The 21305-nt window shown below is 39.1% G+C and overlaps 1 protein-coding gene and 1 pseudogene across 1 annotated transcript; one reads left to right on the top strand and one right to left on the bottom strand.

The window, feature by feature from the left end:
• Positions 1-208: 208 nt before the first annotated feature.
• On the top strand, positions 209-12872 carry LOC110900182 (annotated as a pseudogene).
• A 454-nt stretch (positions 12873-13326) lies between these two features.
• LOC110900191 (putative disease resistance protein RGA1) lies at positions 13327-20699 on the bottom strand. Its single transcript, XM_035981750.1, has 5 exons — positions 16690-20699; positions 15816-15998; positions 15601-15729; positions 13994-14549; positions 13327-13822 (listed from the first exon to the last, which is right to left on the bottom strand). Exons 1-2 carry the CDS (start codon positions 20681-20683, stop codon positions 15970-15972), a joined length of 4023 nt encoding a protein of 1340 aa, XP_035837643.1. The 5' UTR covers positions 20684-20699; the 3' UTR covers positions 13327-13822; positions 13994-14549; positions 15601-15729; positions 15816-15969.
• Between the last annotated feature and the right edge of the window lie 606 nt (positions 20700-21305).

Below are 21305 nucleotides of genomic sequence, written 5' to 3'. Positions count from 1 at the left end.
TATTTTCTACATCAGTTAGTTGATAGCTGTTATTCATACAAACCCTATAGGTTCTTTTATATCCATAATTTCATTTTATTAAATTAGATTACTTTTTGCTATTTGTTTTATTAATATACAACACCTTAATTATTTTTGTGTCCTAGGTTACCTTTCTAATACTGCTATCTTTTACATGACCACTCACTCTCTGTTCGTATAGGGATACCGATGGGAGTAACGCTCAAGTCATCAGTCAACATCGGATTGAAAACAGGGTACTCTGTTTTGGTCACCGTAGCAGCCGGTTTCGTCGGAATCCACATCAGCGCCGCCTTGAGATGCCGTGGTGACTACGTTTTAGGGTTAGACAATTTTAACAGTTATTACGATCCTACCCTCAAAAGGGCTCGTCAACATGTGTGGAAAAAAAGTGGGATTTTCATTGTGGAAGGGGACATAAAGGACACCGGTTTGCTGAATAAACTCTTTGAGGTAGTTCATTTTACTCATGTTATTTATTTAGCTGCTCAAGCTGGTGTTAGATATGCAATGAAGAAACCCAAACTCTTATACTCATAGTAATATTGCTGGTTTTATTATTGTTCTTGAAGTATGCAAAAATGCAAATCCACAGCCTGCAATTGTTTGGGCATCTTCTAGTTCTGTTTATGGGTTGAATACAGAAGTACCCTTTTCGGAAGAAGATCGAACGGATCCTATACGCTGCAACGAAGAAGTGGGTGAAGAAATAGCTCATACGTACAATCGTATTTATGGGGTAGACCCGATATGGCTTACTTTTTCTTTACTAAAGATATCTTGAAACGAAAATCGATTCTGATTTTTGAGTCTAGTAATCATGGGACCGTTGCGCGTGATTTTACTTATATTGATGATGTTGTAAAGGGTTGTTTAGGTGCTTTAGACAGTGTTGGTGCACTTGTGTCTGTACTTTGTCAGTATTCGGTCTGTATATAAACGATGTCTTTATTTACCTGTAAGTTGACCAGTCAACCATCCTCCGGAAGACTCGGTCAACAGTTTGAAAGATGTTGATCAGTCTCGAAGGATAACCTCGAAGGATACTTGATCCCTCGAGGTGGTCGAAAGATATGGTTCGACCATGGTTTGATCAATAGCCATGGTTCGACCATTAGACATGGTTCGACTACTAATCATGGTTCGACGATTAGACATCGAAGGATGATCCTTCGATGTCCATGCTGATCATTCGACATGGTTGTAGTCGACAGATGATCCTTCGGACCATCTGTCGAATCCTTCGTGACAGACAACATGGTATGGGTATAAATACCCATGCAGTGTATGTGTGAAAAAAAAGAGAGAGAGTTCTGCCATTCCACACACCCGAGAGATAGAGAGCCTTTGAGAGCATTCTGTCCAGAACTCATACATACACACATAGAGAGTTTATAGAACATTTCTGTAAACATTGAGCTTGTAACCGAACCCTCATTGCATTAATACAACTTGTGTTAATCGGTGAACTTGTGTGTTTGTTTCTCTACTTGCTACTAACTCGGTTTGCTTGCTAGCTTGGATTCCGCACTTGCTAGTAGGTTTGTATAACAAGGTTTGAGGTTCGTCATCCACCGGATAGGGACCTACAAGTGGTATCAGAGCTTGGCTCTTTACCTTGTTTAAAACCGGGTTTTTACAAGTTTTGGTGTGTTGAAACACTTGGTTTTGCACCTGTTTTTACCTGGTTTCTTGCATTTTCTTTGAGTAAAAACGTGTCTAAACTAACCGGGAGTGTTTATAGTTGGGTTGGGTAACTTGAAAACTGGTTTTTAAGAGACTTTGTATTTTCCGGCCAACTTCCGGTGTGTTTCCGGTGACCAGACTTGGTGGATAAGGTTTGCCATTTCTGGACACTATTTTCGAAAGTCAAAAAGTTGGTGAAATCCGTGTGCAGAACATACCCATCTGCCGAAAGTTGGTACACCAACCTGTCACCTTTTCACCAACCTATCACATCAGATCAGAGTGTGTCAGAACCTGTCGAAAGATATCTTTCGACATCGAAAGACTATCCTTCGACATCTATCGATCAAGGAAGGCTCGAAAGATAGTTATCCTTCGACCCATCCTTCGAAGTTTGGATCATATCCTTCGAGAAAGGAATCTAATCGAAAGACAAGTGTCCGAAAGATAAGGATCCTTCGATTGGTGAATCTTTCGAGATCTATAGTTCGAAAGATAAGGAATAAGCTCGAAAGATAAGGATCTTTCAAAAGGGAATCCTTCGAGCTTCTGAATCTTTCGAATCTTTCGAAATCATTGTTCGAGATACAACAGTGATCTTTCGAGCACTGTTGATCCTTCGAACAAGATTTGATCTTTCGAGTGTGGTCAGTTTATTGTTAACAAGTTTCTGTGATTTCAGATCCTTCGACCAGATCTTTCGGATTAGGGTCCTTCGACTGTGTGTGATCTTTCGGGTGCTCATCATCGTTCGTGACTTGGACATAGAATTTATTTTTCTTGTCAAAGATGAATCCGAGTTGGTGGGGAAATCCGGCTCCAGACAGTGGAAAGTATATGAACACCAGTCAATCTCCATCATGGGCCGAATCTCCGGTATCTACATCCTCACAAACAAATGCCACTCCAGCTGGTCAATGGGCGTTTGTTTCAAATCAAACTCCGAGTATTCAAAGTCTTCTACTGAGTGAAAGTGAAACTGGAAGTTTGAACAGGCCTCCGAAGTTGATGCATCTTAATGAATATCCGGGATGGGTTGATCGCTTCCATACATACATTCTTGGTCAAAATACAGAGTTGTGGTTGCGGTTCACTACGGAATTCGATCAAACTATCGAGGTTGCTGCTTCTTCGACAGCTACATTTGCCGATCTTCCTGATGATCAAAAGAAGACGTATGACTTAGAAAAGAAAGCATACGCTATTCTTACTCAAGCACTGAGCAAGGATATTTATCATCAGTTTGTCAGTTTCAAGACTACGAAGAAGCTGTGGGATGCTTTGAAGACAAGGGGAGTAGGTAATGAAGCCACACGTCAACTACGACGGGATTTATTGAAGAAAGAATTCGATGGCTTCACATGTATGGATAAGGAGTCCTTGGGAGATATGACAAGCCGTTTTTATCACCTACTTACTGAACTGACAAACTTTGAAGTCACAACGACTCCAACAGAGGTGGTAAAGAAGTTTGCAGATGCATTGCCTCCTCAATGGAATAACTTCTTGGAAATCTTGAAGTACAACGGAACGTTGAAAACTACAAATATCAACGATTTCGTGCAGCTCCTGGAAAACAAGGATCAGGAAGAAACGTTGAAGGCAAAGAGAGTTGCTGTGCCACAGAATCCAGAGATGTATTATGGCACCTCCACTTCTTCATCTGCAAAAGCCGGTTCACATGCTCCACATCAAACGGCGTTTGTCACAAGCACGGATGTGTATGGGAATCCAGTGCAAGTTCCTGTAAAGCCACCTCCAACCACAGATCTGTATGGAAATCCAATACACCCACCTTCTCTTCCTCCTGCTCAACAACCACAACATGCGTGTTATGGTGGAACATCATCTGCTGCAGGTCAACAATCAAAGCCAAATACAGTACAGCTTGACACTTCAAGCTTCTCTAAAGTCAGTGTAGAAGTAGCTAAAGAGCACATGGAGCTACTTAACACTGTAGTAAGCGCGTACTGTGGATTGATAGAAGGTCAGATTGGAAACATTAATCTGACACAAGAAGATTACAGGCAGATCGATAAGGAAGAGATGGACTTGATGGATATCAAGTGGGCCTTTGCTAGTGCTGTGAGAAGAGCAAAGGATTGGATGGAAAGTACAGGCAGAACCAGCTTGGAAAGTAAGCGAGACACCAAGTATGGGTTCGATAAGCAGGCTGTTAAATGCTTCAACTGTGGTGAACGAGGCCACTTTAAAAGGGAATGTACAAAGCCAGCACAGCACGGGAATCAAAATCCCTTCAGAAACCAAGGCAACCAGCAGAATCAGAACAGAAGCACTGAGCGTTCATTGGTGCCTGCAAATAACCAAACCAACCGAGCACTTGCAGTTCAAGTAGATGAAGGTTGTGACTGGTCAATCCAGTTGGGTGGTGATGCTCCCGACAGAACAGCATGCTTTGCTCAGGTTGTGAAGGAGCTAGTTCACACCAGTGGTAGAGAATCTTCTGCCAGTGGTGGTGAATCATCTGAAGATGAAGACTCCTCGGGGTATAGCAGGAGCACTGATGAAGAATCATCCAGTTCTAGTGATGATCATGTGGGTGAGACATCAAATACAGCAATCGATGCAGATATTGATGAACTCTTGGGAGAAGGTGCAGCAGAAACTCAAAGAAGATCTATTCTGGTGGATCAAGCTGCTTATACCTCGTCTTCTCTCCATTCAGCCTTTATGGCTAATGTCGACAGTTCATCAAGTCAGGTATGTGTCGATGAACCCACTGCTATTAACTGTGATGAATGTGATAGATTGCTTGCTAGGTGTGCAGATTTAGAAGGAAACATGTCTGAGTTGCAAGCCAAACATGATGCTTTACAAGCTAGTTTGTTTGACTTGCAAGACAAACATAGTTCCTTAAATGCTGAATGGTGTGACTTGCAAAGCAAGCATGAAGCTTTGCAAGAGAAATATGATGTGACATTCATCCACAATCAGAAGTTGACTGTGGATCTCGCAAAATGCACAGAAGCCAACATGTTTTATGCAAACCATGAAAAAGATTTTAAGTCAACGATTGAAACTTTAAAGAAAGACAAATCTGAATTGACTAAAATGGTTTCTAGAAAACAAACTGATATAAATTTGTATATATCTCGTCTTGAGGATATGCAAAAAGAGATGGCCTGTGTGAAAACCGAAAGTGATGCGATTCAACTTAAGCTAGACAGCTATTTGAGCTCTAGTTATGTGCTGGATCACATCATTGAAGTTCAGAAAGCGAAGAGGGATGTCACGTGCATAGGCTATCAGAAGTGTCCACCACCAGTGAGACATAATTATGATGCCATGCCAGATGAAGAGTACAGAACTCATTTTGAGCCATCTGTACCTCTAGATGTGAAGGAGTTTGCTGAAGGACTCGGATACCAAAAGGAAGTATCCTCAGATTCAGATGTGTCAGCAAATACATTTGTAAGTGCTGAACAGGATCAAGATCCTCCAGTTGTGATTGAGGATGTTGATTCTTCTGATGATGAATCTGATGATACTACCCCAGCAAAGTCTGATGCGGTTGTCAAAAATGAGGACATACCTCTTGAGAATCACATTCTATGTGATCCCCCTGTTCAACCTGCTAAGACTGTTGCAACTGAGTCCACATCTGCAGAAGAGCCGGAGAGTGTGAATTTGCTGTACACTCTAGTTGGTGATGATAAAATTTACTCAGACAAAGATTTTCCCATTAAGAATGTTAATCAATCCTTAATCTGCAAAGTCTTTGAAAATTCGACAAGTAAGTTTTTGGGAAAGTCAGGACCACATGTTACTGTTACACAGTGTCCTCCTGTTCCAAAAGCTGAAGTTCGAAAACAATTTGGCAACAAGAAATTACCAACTGTGCCAAAACAGCAAAATCACACCAAAACCAAAGGAAAATCAACGGCTCAAACTCAAAAGAAGCCGAATCAGAAGAAAAACAAGAAAAATGTTAACTTTGTGAAGTCGACGGGAACCGACAAAATGGAAAAGTTTGAAAATCAATCTAACTTGGATTTTGTCAAAAAGGTTACCATTTTGAAAAGAAATGAACAAAGTAGTTCAAAGCCTAGTACCTCGGGTTCACAAAGTTCAACATCATCGGCTAAACGAACACATGATTCTTCGGGGTTTGTAGAACGAAGAACATGTTTCGAATGTGGAACCATTGGGCATATAATTAGAAATTGCCCATATCTTCATAAATTGAAAGAAAAGGTTGATGCTCCCCGTGGTAAAACTGACCGTAAGCCATCTGTTTCCACAAAACAAGATCCCAGACTTGTAAAAGAAAGGGAAAAGAAACAGAAACGCCAGCAGGTCAAAAAGATTGAAAAAGCAATTAAGACCGATGTGATTCAGAAACAATCTGTTTCGGTAAAACCAGAAAAATTAAAAACTTCAAACAACAAAGAAGTTAAAGTTTTAAAGAAAGACACTGGTAAAGCGAAACAGACTTGGAAACCAAAATCGGTTACTAAATCAGGGGGAACATCACAACTCACCAACCATCAAAGACAAGAGGTTATTGTCATTGATGAAAATGGAAGACCCAAGACCACAATGGCTTGGGTCCCCATCTCCAACTAACTCTTTTGAGTTCATGTGCAGGGTGCTTCAGGAGGAACTATCAGTAGTCACTGGATTGTTGATAGTGGGGCATCCAGGCACATGACAGGCGACATGAAGCTTCTCTACGACGTTAAATCTATTAGGGGAGGTTATGTTGCTTTTGCTGGAGATAAAGGTGGGTACATTACGGGTGAAGGAATGATATCCAACGGGATTGTCAGTTTTGACAAGATCAATTTTGTGCAACAACTTGATCACAATCTTCTTAGTGTTTCTCAAATCTGTGACAAGCAGTTCTCAGTACACTTTGATGCTAATGGATGTTATGTGCTGAAACCCGGCTTCAAAGTTCCGAAAGAATGGATTCTCTTGTCGGCTCCAAGGATAAATGACTTGTACGTCCTTGACATGAGCCAAGCTATTACAACGTCTGCACAAGCAACTTGTTTTGTTTCCAAAGCCACAGAAAAAGACACTATCTCTTGGCATAGACGTATGGGACACATTCACTTACGCAAAATGAATCATTTGGTTTCAAATGAATTAGTGAATGGTGTTCCTCTCAAGAATTTCCATCTTCAAGACGTCTGTGTTTCGTGCCAGAAAGGAAAGCAAACAAAGAAGAAGCATCCTACAAAGAAAATCAACACGGTGGCAGTTCCTCTTGAACGTTTGCACATGGATTTATTCGGTCCTGTCAAGCACAAGAGTATTCGGGGTGACCAATACTGTCTCGTGATAACCGATGATTATTCAAGATTTTCTTGGGTTGCATTCATGGCACACAAGAGTGAAACCTTTGGCATTATCAAAAACTTGATCTTTCAGATTGAGAATTTGTATAAGTTGAAGGTTAGGCGGATACGTAGCGACAATGGTACTGAATTTAAAAATCATTCCATGACGGAGTTCTGCACTGAAAAAGGTATTCTTCATGAGTTTAGTGCTGCTTATACTCCTCAACAGAATGGTGTCGCTGAACGTAAGAACCGCACATTGATCGAGACTGCTAGGACAATGTTGGTAGAGTCACAGTTGCCCATTCCATTCTGGACTGAAGCTGTGGCCTCTGCATGTTATACTTTGAACCGAGTCCTTACAGTCAAAAGACACAACAAGACCTGCTTTGAGCTTCTTCAAAAACGGAAACCAGATTTGTCTTATCTAGAACCGTTTGGAGCTCCTTGCACAATCATCGATCCTAATGGAAAGTTCGGGGCAAAAGCAATTGATGGATACTTTCTTGGGTATGCCACCCCTAACTTACGAGTCTGGAATCTAGAGACAAAAAGGGTCGAGGAATGGTCTGAGGTCAGAGTACAAAGGCATACATTGCCAGTCAAAAATCCGGGTCAACCTTGGATGTTTGAGTACGATGACTTCTTTAATTCGATCAATGTTGAAGCCGTTGAAGATAATGCTGCGGCTAGGATGTTTTTCGAGAGTGACAATGCAACAGTTTCACCGGTGGTTCGTCCAATTCTTGTTAATCAAGAACCATCTTCTTCGGTGAACAATAATACTCTCAACAATGAGGATTTTCATGATGCAAACGAATTGAACGAATCTTCAGAGGACGAAGAATTTGTGGATGCAGATCAAGAAGTTCCAACAACAGCAGTTCATGGTACTTCAGAGGGTACTCCTCCAGTGGATGCCCATAGAACAGCTGAGGCTACTGCATCATCCTCTTCGTCAATTCCTGGTCTTGAATTGGTTGTTGATCTTAATCTCAACAACCTGGGTATAAATGTTCCAGTTCCAGAAAATCCAGAAACAAGGATTCATAATACCCATCCTCAACAAAACATCATTGGAAATGTGCAAAGTGGCGTTCAGACAAGAAACATGTTGCGAAACAACAACAATGCAGGCTTGTATGCAGCTATTCGAGAATCCGGGCAACAAAACGATTGGTCTTTCGCGTGTTATGTCTCACAGGAAGAACCAAGAACGTGGAAAGATGCCTTGAAGGATAATGCTTGGGTTGAAGCAATGCAGGAAGAGCTGCAACAATTCCAGAAGCTGGGTGTCTGGAAACTAGTAGAGAAACCTGCTGGATACAAGAAGATTGGTACCCGTTGGGTCTTCAAATGCAAAAAGGATGACCGTGGAGTTGTTATCCGAAACAAAGCTCGTTTAGTCGTTCAAGGTTTTCGTCAGATTGAAGGGATCGACTACAACGAAGTCTATGCACCTGTTGCACGTCTCGAAGCAATTCGAATCTTTCTAGCCTATGCATCCTTCAAAGGATTCAAGGTTTATCAAATGGACGTGAAAAGTGCATTCTTGCATGGTGTGGTTGAAGAAGAGGTGTACGTCGAACAGCCTCCAGGTTTCGAAGATCCTATCCATCCCGATCGGGTTTGGTTGCTCAACAAAGCTCTTTATGGTCTTCATCAAGCACCGCGAGCTTGGTACGCAACCTTATCTCACTATCTGCTGGAGAATGGTTTTCGTAGAGGTCTTATCGACTGCACTCTTTTCATCAAAGAACAAGATGGAGATCTGCTTCTGGTACAGGTATACGTTGATGATATTATTTTTGGTTCTACTAATGATGCTTTGTGTAGGAATTTCGAGCGGATTATGCAGGAGAAATTCGAGATGAGTGCTATGGGGGAAATGACCTTCTTTTTGGGCCTTCAAGTACAACAAACGGAGTCTGGGATATTCATCCATCAGACTAAATATGTTGGTGACATCTTGAACCGGTTTCAGATGTCTGATGCAACGCCCATTGGTACCCCATTGCCAACTAATCACGGAATTACTCCAGACTTGAAGGGAGAAGCTGTTAGCCCTTCAATCTATCGCGCTATGATCGGATCTCTAATGTACCTCACAGCATCAAGGCCAGACATAATGTATCCAACGTGTCTTCTTGCCAGATATCAAGTTAATCCAAAGGCCTCCCATCTTGCAGCTGTTAAAAGGATTTTTCGTTATTTGAAGGCGTACCCTGACACCGGTCTGTGGTACCCTAGGGATAATAACTTTGAATTGGTAGCGTTCAGTGATTCTGATTTTGGCGGATGTAAAATCGACGGCAAATCCACAACGGCTGGATGTCAGTTTTTAGGAAATCGCCTAGTTACATGGCAGTGCAAGAAGCAGACATGTGTTGCTACCTCAACATGCGAAGCTGAATACATTGCTGCCTCAAGTTGTTGCTCCCAAGTTCTTTGGATCCAGCAACAAATGCGGGACTACGGTTTTGAATTCCTAACTACTCCTATATACGTTGATAATTCTGCTGCTTTAGATATCACTAAAAATCCTGTGCAGCATTCAAAGACCAAACACATCGAAATCAAATATCACTTCATACGTGATTGCTTTGAGAAAAGGCTAATCGATGTTGTTAAGGTCCACACCGATGACCAACGTGCCGACTTATTTACCAAAGCTTTTGACAAATCTAGATTTGACTTCTTGTTATTGGTAAACGGCATTAAGGTCAAGCAAGAGTAAAACCAACATCGGAAAATCATTTTTGTAAATATCTTTGTGTTTTTAAATTTATCTTGGTTTGTTGATTTTAGGGGGAGTAAATCCGAAAATATGAAAATCCAAAAACATCGAAAAATTTCAAAAACACAAAAACAATAGAAAAACAAAAATGAGTTTCCTGGTGAGCAAAAGAGAAAATGATAGTACATCAGTGGTCTATCCTAACCTCTTTAAACCTTAAATGCAAAACGATAAGCAGCTCTATATAGATGTATCGGTAGGCTCACAATCATTTTAAAGTGTGCAGGGTGATATAAATCTTAATCGACTGAAGACCAGGTGGGAACCATTCATTGGCATATGGTCTTAGTACCGAAATTTCGTTTGATAGATTGCCGAGGTTCTGAGATATTCGGTCTTTATGCTGCTTATCATCTGGGTATCATGGTTGTAACTTTTACTGAAAAATAACGGGGACGCAAGTCTAGATCTTCCATGATACTATACATACGTGTATATAATACATACTGCATTCGACCTCAATAAGTGATAAACAATCACATGTCCAAATCAAATAAGTGATAAAATATCACATTTAATCCGGGTGTCAAGTTCGTCTCTCTGCTGTACGGAAGTACTGACCTGTTCACGGACTTGCACCTGTGCCCTCATGCATACGAAAATCAAGTTCCTCATAAATAAGTGATTATTTCACATAGGGCTTGTTTTCAAATCAAAATAAGTGAGAATCTCACATCATATACGGTCAAACAAGATGATAATCGGTATACTCACCGGTAAGATGAACCCTCGTGCATACCTTGATACGGGAATGTGTCGTGATGTGGATGAACACCGGTCGGTAAGTATAAATTATACCTTAACGTATCCTCTAAACATGATTACATCTGATAAGTTGAGCTTAAGTGGATAACAATACCGATAATTGTTATAGGATGTTTATCTTAATGTTAACTAATAGAACAACAAGAGTGTTTTGGCTTGACCGTACACTGATATGATTCTCTTACCCTCGAAACTCGCAAAAAGAAGTGTGTATATATTTATTTGTTGCTTTCAGTCTTTACATTTAAGAAATACAAAAATACCAAAAAGATTTTATTTCTGCTTTATTTTCGATCGTACGATGTTGGAGCTCAAGTCTTCGTTACCTAAAATCTGAACGAAAACCGAAACGACTAAATCTTCATAAACGGTCGAAATTTGCATGTTTTGAAAGTTAAAAATTAAAATTGATAAATTTTATTAAAACTTTCAAACTGTCGGACGGTGTTTGATAGTGACATGGTCAAACGTGTGTCATTTGTTTACGATTAACTATATTCTAAGCAGTTGTTCTCATTACGCGTTTAGATTTCTTGCATGTGCAGATTCTAAAGGCTAGGAGAACATGGTCAATGACAAAGCATTGGAATGAAGACACGACGTGAAGGCGCTCAAGTGACGAAGATGATCGAGTTGCCGCTGGCCACCGTCAACACCTCAAGGATCTCACTTCATAAAGATAAAGTTGTTCACGAGCATAACTCAAGGGGGAGCTTATGTTAAGGGAGAGTTTGTCTACACACTTCCTACATGATACGGGAAGTTTGTTGGTACACTCTCTACTTTCAAGACGTGAAGACTTTGAAGATCCTCCGACATTGAAGACATGAAAAGACATCAGAGTTTTGGGAACTCGAAGACCAAAGACCGTCGAAGTTTGAGACGAGTCTACAACTATAGAAGACAAAGACAAAGCTACAGCCAAGGGGGAGTTTGTTGGTGCACTTGTGTCTGTACTTTGTCAGTATTCGGTCTGTATATAAACGATGTCTTTATTTACCTGTAAGTTGACCAGTCAACCATCCTCCGGAAGACTCGGTCAACAGTTTGAAAGATGTTGATCAGTCTCGAAGGATAACCTCGAAGGATACTTGATCCCTCGAGGTGGTCGAAAGATATGGTTCGACCATGGTTTGATCAATAGCCATGGTTCGACCATTAGACATGGTTCGACTACTAATCATGGTTCGACGATTAGACATCGAAGGATGATCCTTCGATGTCCATGCTGATCATTCGACATGGTTGTAGTCGACAGATGATCCTTCGGACCATCTGTCGAATCCTTCGTGACAGACAACATGGTATGGGTATAAATACCCATGCAGTGTATGTGTGAAAAAAAAGAGAGAGAGTTCTGCCATTCCACACACCCGAGAGATAGAGAGCCTTTGAGAGCATTCTGTCCAGAACTCATACATACACACATAGAGAGTTTATAGAACATTTCTGTAAACATTGAGCTTGTAACCGAACCCTCATTGCATTAATACAACTTGTGTTAATCGGTGAACTTGTGTGTTTGTTTCTCTACTTGCTACTAACTCGGTTTGCTTGCTAGCTTGGATTCCGCACTTGCTAGTAGGTTTGTATAACAAGGTTTGAGGTTCGTCATCCACCGGATAGGGACCTACAGACAGTCCTGAAAAGAGTACAGGAAGTGGTGGGAAGAAAAAAAGGGGTGGCTCAGTTTAGGATTTTTAATTTAGGGAATACTTCGCTTGTGCCTGTTTCGGAGCTTGTTAGTATTCTGGAGAAGTTGTTGAAAGTGAAAGTGAAAGCGATAAGACGTGTGATGAAGTTGCCTAGAATTGGTGATGTCCCGTGTACTCATGCGAATATTAGGTTGGCGCAAAGGGAGTTTGGCGTTGAAGAAGTTTGTTAGATGGTACGAGAAGTAGTATGGTTCAGGAAAGAAGAGTGATCACTGAGGCGCAATACAACACATTGATGCAAAAAGTTGTAAGCTTGTTCTTGAATTCTTGTTTCTTTTGATATATTCGCATGATTGATTTGTTACTCCTGCACTTTCCGAAAACAAATTTTCTTATTTTCAACTGTTGGTATATGATGTTGCATCAAGTAAGGAGGAAAGAGGGATCTCACACGATGAACAAGTTTCTGTGGTCCATCGGGGTCTTCTTTTGAGAACTTTGTGTTCTTGTAAACTCGCGCGAATGTAATTTATTGTATCAGTATTATTGTAGGATTCATGGCTAATAGAACAATGTGTCATGATACATTTTTACATTCAGCATGACTTTATGATTTTTACATTAGCATGACTTTATGATTTCCTTTGTTTTGTTACCTCTTTACTAATCTTTCTTTTTATTGTAATTTGTCAACTGAAGTTGCTAGTATAGGGTTATCAAACAATCGTGTCGTAATAGTAGCTGTGCATTCTTGCCATCTAACTCGCATTCACCAGTTGTTACATAAATCTATTAACAACCTAGGGCAATAGTTGTGTAAACTTTACAGGTCATGTCTACTTTGTTTATCCATTATTTATAAGATATTGCCACTGCATGAATACCTTCCGAGTTACTACCAAGAGAATTAGATCTTTCAAGGATACAATGTTGTCGGGAGATTAAATTTGTGTGCATCGCAATCAAGCTAAAACTTAGCTAATACCCTACATTCATCGTGAGTTAGTTTGCAGTGGAATATTAGTTAATCAATGTGTCAGGTATCACTGTTTCATCGTCAACTGATTCACAATATGCGCAAAACAATAAACAAGAGTAGAAGAACAATTGCTATAAGCACAAGGTATTCATCAAAATCGATTGTTTCAATACATCATGTAAAACTAGTTATAAATTAAAATTGAATTTACAGATGGTTTTCTAGCTAACGCTCTAGCTATGAAGAGGGTGACATGCAAATTTTCTCTGAATTTGCACACATTAAACTATGGGGTCAAGTGATAATAATATCAATGCAGACTCATGTATCTATATTCTTGTTGAGACGTACGGAATTGACAAGTGACAATTATGTATAACATCCTCTCAACAGATTGTCTTCGTCAAATGATAGGCTAACACGTGGCATCTCTTCTTCATTAGCGAGACTTCATCAATCTTCACTAGAGGTAACTCGCTTCAGTGGTAAGTTCCCTCAATCTTCATCAGATGGTAACTTGACAATTGACATCATAGGCTAGTTCCATAATCCTCATTAGTGGTAACTTGCCGTCAGAGGTAATCTCCATTGATTCTTCATCAGTTATAAGTTCCTTGAAATTAACAGCCAAAAAAACAACGAATAAATATCTAGTTAAAAATAATCCAGCCGTTTTTTACAACCAAGCGAAATTAATTAAAAATGCTTAATTGGCGAAAACATTGACTTCAAAATCGGAGCTCTAGATGACGAAATTGGGTCCTTGAGAGTTGGGAAAACTCACCTATAGCATTTGTCCACGCGTGTGGCTTGTTGAGATATTTGTCCATTACTTATCCTCGTATAACTTCAAATTGTCTGGTTGCACCAAATACGAGTCTGCAGTCTGCTAGATCATGGATTAGCTCCGCATCCCTATCACTTAATAATAATAATAATAATAATAATTTTTATATAAATTTAGACAAAAAGTTCTTTGGATTGATCCAATCCGATCCATTTTGAACGACTCCAACAACTACTAGTAACCATGTTGATTAGTCAAAGGCTTGGTTAAGTTAAAGAATGAGAAATTGCTGAATATTTGAGTTGCATACCACTGAGATGCAGGATAGACTTGCGAGAGTTTTGTTCCAAGTTACATGAAGCTTATCTTGAATTTGTTTCTCATGTTTGTTGCTTCTTTGATTTCTTATTGAACCTTATCTTGAATCTCAGGATGTTTGTAGAGCATGTAAATGAACCAAATTATGGAAATAGATGTAGCCAGCCTCCTTTCCACCAATTATGAAGTATTTTGGATGTGTGTTGTTGATTTGCAGAATATCTTCTTTCTTCAACTGCAATTAAAAAACTTCAAGGGTCAAACATTACACTTTGATATTAATGGCCTAACCCATTAACGGATATAACTCTTTTATACGTTAATATTTTTTTTTAAAAATTACACCGTATTAACGAGCATTTCATTCTCTTTAATTCGAGCACCCCGTTGCTATAGTTTCCTTAAAACAATTACAGGATTTTGAATACCTGTTAGTTCATTACGTGATTTTGAATACCCAACACATGACTACGTGATTTTGAATACTTATTACGTGATTACACATTCAGTATAAATCCACTACGTGATTACACGTTCAATATGATTAAAAAAAATATTAACGTATGAAAAAGTTATAGCCATTTGAAAATCAAGGGGGAAGGAGTTCAAGTGGGAAAGGACCAGAATACCCTTTTGCTATTTGTTTCTTCAATTGTTTGAATCTCATATTTACGAAAATGCCACTGGATTACTTTGAGCCATTATTCTTAAAAGATCAATGGGTTAAATACTCATGTATGCTTCGTACAAGACTCGTCTTGTACAGAAGCCAACCTCTATTTATTTTATATTCAATTCAATTATATACCTCAAATAAGCTATGGTCTCAACCAAATAATATGTGTGTAATATAATTCTGTGATATTTTGATGGGCTCAACCAAATAATGTGTGTGTAATATAATTCTGTGATCTTTTAGGCAAAAAATATATATTAGGAGGGGGAACCTTATTTACATTTTACCCCAAAACATACAAAGAATAGGAACAGCCATACAAGTGGTTTTAAAGTTATTAAAACATAATCAAAACACATGTTACTTTTTAAACACTCCTTTAAAAAAAGTTTAGGCGACTATTCTAAATAGTATATTTTCTGTAATCGTAGCTAAAACATTAATTGGCCATAAGGTCAAAAGAAAACAAAAATGCTTGTACCAGAGTCCAACACTCCAACCCGCCTCAGTTCAACCCTACTAAAAAGTCAACAATATTATTAACCCGAACCTGTCTTGACTCGTTATCCAACCCACCCATAATTTTTATGGGAAAAAAGCACAAGCTTACCAGAAATGATCTTGTCCATCATTAAGCACTTTGAACCTTTCCTTTAACTTAGCCTCTGGTCCGATGTTTGACAATTTCTTAAGACCTTCACTTTGAATATTGAATCCAACTGATTTTCATGAATAAATCCTGTGTTATATCATGAATGCTAATAATCAAAACCGGTTTCTTATATTATGGGGTAGTCAAATGTTGTTGACTTAAAAGGAACTTACACTTGTGTCATCGACACTTTGTCTGTTATTAGCTGATTCAGTAATTATATGCGCGAGTGTTACTGCACTTTACTCAAGATACTTTCCCTGAAAATTGACACCTTGAGACTTTTCTCTGTTCTTGAATTTGACCTGGTCAACTGTGAATGTTCCATCACCCAGAAGATCCTTTAGGATATGTCACTGCAAAAGTTTAGTTGTAATATATAAGTTATTCACAGACTTCATATCAAGTATTAATACAATTAATCAAATTATCTATGTTTTCTTTATTATAACTCCACAGTAAACAAAATGCCTAAATTAATCAAAACAAATGCAGATCTAAAGCCTAATTTGTATCTTCAGCTTCTGAATCAGATTCAACTTTGTAATTGAGACTCGAAGTAACTTCAATCAAATTTCATTATGTATTACTATAACACTTCAATAATTCCACAAACCACACCAAAACCCTAACTAAAGTCAACTCGCATCCATCGGATAAACTAGCAACCAAAAAACAAAATTAACCGTACAATCACACAAATCAACTGATTAACAACTTAAAATCGCACCCTATCAACCTACAAAAGCAAGATCAACAAACAAAACAATAACAATAATAATAATTAATTGGCAAGTTTAACTCACGAAAGTCAAAATTAGTACACATTGTGAAATGAGTTCCAACGTATGATGCAGCTACATAATAGTTTAAACTCATGAAAAGTGATAACTGATTTCAACATATATATTAATGACATCATTAAAATTCAATTTTAGGTTTTGAGCAACAAATCCTATTCCAACAAAAAAAAAAAAAACACGCACATGATGTCTGAGAATACCAGTTTATCATATGGAAATCAGTGGCTATTTAATAAACAAGTACCTGTCGTCCATGTCATGTAGATGCAGGGGATATGAGAGATTCGGGGCCAGTAGTGGGAGCCTCTTCCTTCACACCTTTCTTTCAATTTTGGGCATTCAATGATTCTCAAACTCAAAAGTGAAGGTAACAGCGTCTCTGGTAGATCGTTCAGCTTTGGGCAATAGCTAATCCTGAGATGTTGAAGGGATGTGAGGTGTTGGAGTCCCGTTGAAACTGATTCCAGATTATCAAATCCAGGTATGTATAGAGATGTAAGAGAAGAAGGGAAAAGGAGGGACAATTGACTGAAATTCCTCACATCAGGTTCATTGAATAATGTTAGGTCAACAAGGGAAGGTGGGAAATTCTGATAGCCCCATTCTGAGATGGGCTTTTTCAACCCCCCTGTTGTAAGCCTAACCAAATTGGGAGGCCAAAGCCCACGAGGAAAGGAAGCATCAATCATTGGACAACTGGAGATAGTCATATATTTTAACATGGTGAGTTTTGATAGCTGAAGGTCAGGAAATGACTCCAGATTTTCACAATCCCATATCATCCACCAGCTTAGATTTGGTAGCTGCAGGTCACCAAATGCCTTCATGTTTTTGCAACTTACAATCTTCAGTTCTGTGAGATTTGGCAGATGGAGGTTAGGAAATGACTCTATGCTTTCACAAACTGCTATTTCCAACCTGGTGAGGTTTGATAGCTCAAGGTCAGAAAATGACTCTATGCTTTTACAACCATCTATTGTCAACCTGGTGAGATTTGATAGCTGATGAAGATCAGAAGATAACTCCATGTTTTTACATTCTCTTATTGTCAAAGAGGTGAGGGGAGTGGAGTTACTCAATTGATTTATTGATTTCAGATTTCCACAACAACGTATATCTATAGTAAGTGACTTGAGATTCTGCCCTCCTCCACCTGTTGTTGTTGCTCTTGGGAAGGAGACATCTCTAACTGAATTACACTGATAGATATATAAACTCTCAATGCTATTTGGACAACACAAACGCTCCATACTTTCACAGAACTTTATATCCAACTTCTTAAGAGATGATAAGAGGTCGCTCCCAGTGTTATCCTCATCCTCCTCTTTCTCTCCTAAACTCACCAATTTTTTACATCTCCATACCTTCAATTCCTTTAAATTTACAAGAACTTTACTTGCCTCTACATCTGATTCCCATAGGTATCTTATCTCATCACAATCTCGTATGCATAGCTCTTCAACCGCCCCAAAATTCACGATGACACCTCTCCACACCTCATCCGTAAGCCCAAAAATTGATCTTATTTCCAATTTAGTGGTTGATGAAGCTGCTTGAACCAGACTTCTCAGCACACTTTCACCACATCCCTCTATCCTCAAAACTCTTAGTGAAGGTAATGCTTCAAGTGAGACATCAATCAAATCGGGACATTTGATTATTTGAAGCTCTCGAAGGCGTGGAAACATTACTTCGCTATTGGTTGACCATACCTCCCAACTAGACATATCTTCAAACCTTAGAATTTCAAGTGAAGGGAAGGTAACATCCGTACTCCTACTTAACTCCAAACTGATGACTTTAACATCATCCATTCCTTGAATCAACAACTCCTTAAGTGAAGGTAACCGCCCAAGCAGCGGTAGAGATGTACATTTTCTACAACCATGTAGCGACACCTGAACCAATTGATGAAAAGACGGATCCCCAACCCAATTTGGAAACTCTATTCCCTTATAATACTTAACCTCAAGCATTTTCAACTTATCACTATGGGGCTTTAACTCATTGAGAATCTCCTTCTCAAGTGTTTCCCTTCCTGAAACATCATCCCATTTCAACTCTAACTTATTAATCCCTTTTAAAGATAAGTTCGCCTCTCGTGCATGCATTGAGCTTTGTACTTTGTTCAACCCCTCTATGGAAATGTCCCCATGGAGATCCTTTAATCCCTTAAGCTCGGTTATTGCAAATTCACCATCGCCTCCAATGATAATCTTGGTGAGAGTTTGAAGGTTTCTTAACTCACCAATCCCCAAGGGTAGCTTCTCTAAAAGTGGAGTATCCCTGATGTCAAAATGCCTCAACTTTTTGAGCTTTAGGAAGCTTTTAGGCAATGTACTCAAGCTCTTACAACCAAAAACGATCAATGTTTGTAAATTGTAAAGATTACCAACATTCTCTGGTAACTTTGAGATATTTGTTCGAGACAAATTAAGATACCTCAAGTGGTCCAAATGACAGATGGAATCCGGTACCTCACTTATGTCAAAACGGCTCAAAGAAAGAACCCGTAACAGTTTTAGCTGAGGAAGTAAGTCAACCAAAATTTTATTGGATATGTAAAACGTGTTCCAGCTTTGTTCTACCCCAACATATACAGCTAACAGTGTTCTCAAACTTCTTGCTCTTTGAAATGCCTCAAACTTCTGGAAACCTACATAGTCCTCACGCATAAATGACATATGTCGGTACTTGGCTAAAGCTTCCACTGCCATCTCCGTCTGATTTTCAAACCTTAAAAAATATTCTCTAGCAACAAATGCAGCCAAATCGTTCATGAGATCATGCATCACAAAAAACGATTCACCATTAGGTGCAGGTTGAAAAAAGGACCTTGATAGCAATTTCTCAAAATATTCATGGCCCAAGCGTTCTGGTGACTTGTTTGCAGTTGACTCGTTCAGATACCCTTCAGCTATCCATAATAATATCAACTCCTCCTTGTCAAACAAAAAGTCCTTTGGGAACAAAGAGCAGTATGCAAACAAGCGCTTCAAATCAGCAGAAAGATCATGGTAGCTGAGCCTTAGGGCAGGAACAATTTCATCAGCATTTTCTAAATTCCATATCTCATTGTTTAACACGTCATTCCATTCTTCTCCTTCGGTTTTTGCCCTCAGTAACCTTCCAATTGCCTTTAAAGCTAAAGGCAAACCACCACATTTTTTTACAATACCTTCAGCTTGTGGTTTAAGTGTTGTATGTGAGTCAAAGTTATCTACATCCAATGCATGTAGAGCTAATAAAGACAAAGCGTCTTCATGTGACAAACTCTCAAGATGGTCTAAATGATTAAAACCTATCTTTTTAAGCAGTTGATGCTTGCGAGTTGTCATGATTACCCTACTTCCAGTAGCCCCAGAATGAAATGGACGCACTAGGTTTTCCCAGTCGTCATAGTTTTCATTCCAAACATCATCAAGTACTAGAAGAAATCTTTTGTCCTTAAGTTGCTCTCTCAGAGCAGTTTGAAGCAGATTTATGTCTTTAAACTGCTTGTTTTCTGTAGCCACTGATTGGAAGATGGTTTCACTTATTTTAAATATATCAAACACGTCGGAAACACAAACCCATATCATGAGTTCAAAGTGACCTTTCACCCGTGTATCGTTATACAATATTCTTGCCAGAGTGGTTTTCCCCACCCCACCCATACCAACGATGGGCACAATAACAAAGTTTTGTTTAGATGGTTCATCCTGCAACAACTTGTTGATCAACTTCTCTTTCTCACCTTCTCGCCCAACAACATCAGATTCTAGCAAAGAGGTTTCGTTTCGCCTACTACTACTTTTTGGCTTATCATCTCTCACAATCAAACCCAGATCAGACTTTCGTTTTTCTAGTTGTTGTAACTGGGTGGTAATACTATCTAACTTGGGAGACAACCTATGACTTAGTGAGAATTTTGTGAAGAAACTTGGGACCATGAGCTTTCTTACCTTGCTGATGACTGATCCCGATTCCTGTGTCAGCTCACGATGTATAGCTTCGGTAGCCACATCGTCAAGGACGTCATCGATATCGTAAGCCAAATGTTGGAGACTATTCAGCCATAGTCTCACAGATTCATTGGTTATTTCCTTGTGAGAAGCATCATTAAGCAGAGCTTTAATTTGGGTCAGTGTGATCTTCAGGTCATTGAGCTTAGAATCAATCTCCTGAGAGCGAGCAAATTTATTGAAGGCTTCATCGGTTAGCTTGTCAAAGATGACATTGAGAAGAGCTTCTGCCATTGTTAATAGACAGTGAAGAGGTAAAAACTGGAAATTGGAATGAGAGTAGTTGGTTGATCTGTATGCTATGAATGTAAGTAAACAAGACACAAGTGGAGATAAGATAGGAGTGGTTGAGAGGAGATAAGAAACGAGTGGACAGAAAGAAGGAAACGTTTTATAGACATTTGATCCAATTGTCTTGGTCAACAGTTTTTTTATTATTATATTGTGAAAGGATTAATTGCCAGTATTAAATGAGCTGCACATTTGTAAATAATAAAAAGGATTATTGTGTGACATTTGACATCGTTTTACGCCCCGTCGCAACACGGGGGTGTGCTTTGAGGGGGTTTCTAAAGAAAAAATAGTTATGCATATAGTTGTTGTGACCTTGACTTTGGGGGTTTTTAAAAAAGTTGGATACCTAGAGGGATAGAGAAACACAAAGAAGATAAACACTACAAGAATAAATCGACAAAAGCTAGGCCTCTAATATTGACTAGGGACCAATAACTCAATTGGTCAACTCGTATCGTACTAGAAACGATAAGTGGAACATCTGAGAAAACAATCTAACCTCAAATGGTTGTAACTCCTAACAACCATCGTTTACCTCTCCAAGTTCATTTTTTGGTTACAT

Source organism: Helianthus annuus, chromosome 13 (genome assembly GCF_002127325.2).
Source record: "Helianthus annuus cultivar XRQ/B chromosome 13, HanXRQr2.0-SUNRISE, whole genome shotgun sequence".
Taxonomy (NCBI): Eukaryota; Viridiplantae; Streptophyta; class Magnoliopsida; order Asterales; family Asteraceae; genus Helianthus; species Helianthus annuus.
Note: the sequence above shows the minus strand (reverse complement) of the source record. Positions and strands in the feature narration are given on the sequence as shown.

What these genes read in the sequence shown, in the direction of transcription:
- LOC110900191 (XM_035981750.1), bottom strand. Translation starts at nt 20,683, where the DNA reads ATGGCAGAAGCTCTTCTCAATGTCATCTTTGACAAGCTAACCGATGAA. An exon ending in CTACATGACATGGACGACAG is followed by an intron (nt 15,999 to 16,689) that starts GTACTTGTTTAT and finishes AAACTTTTGCAG; the next exon opens with TGACATATCCTAAAGGATCT.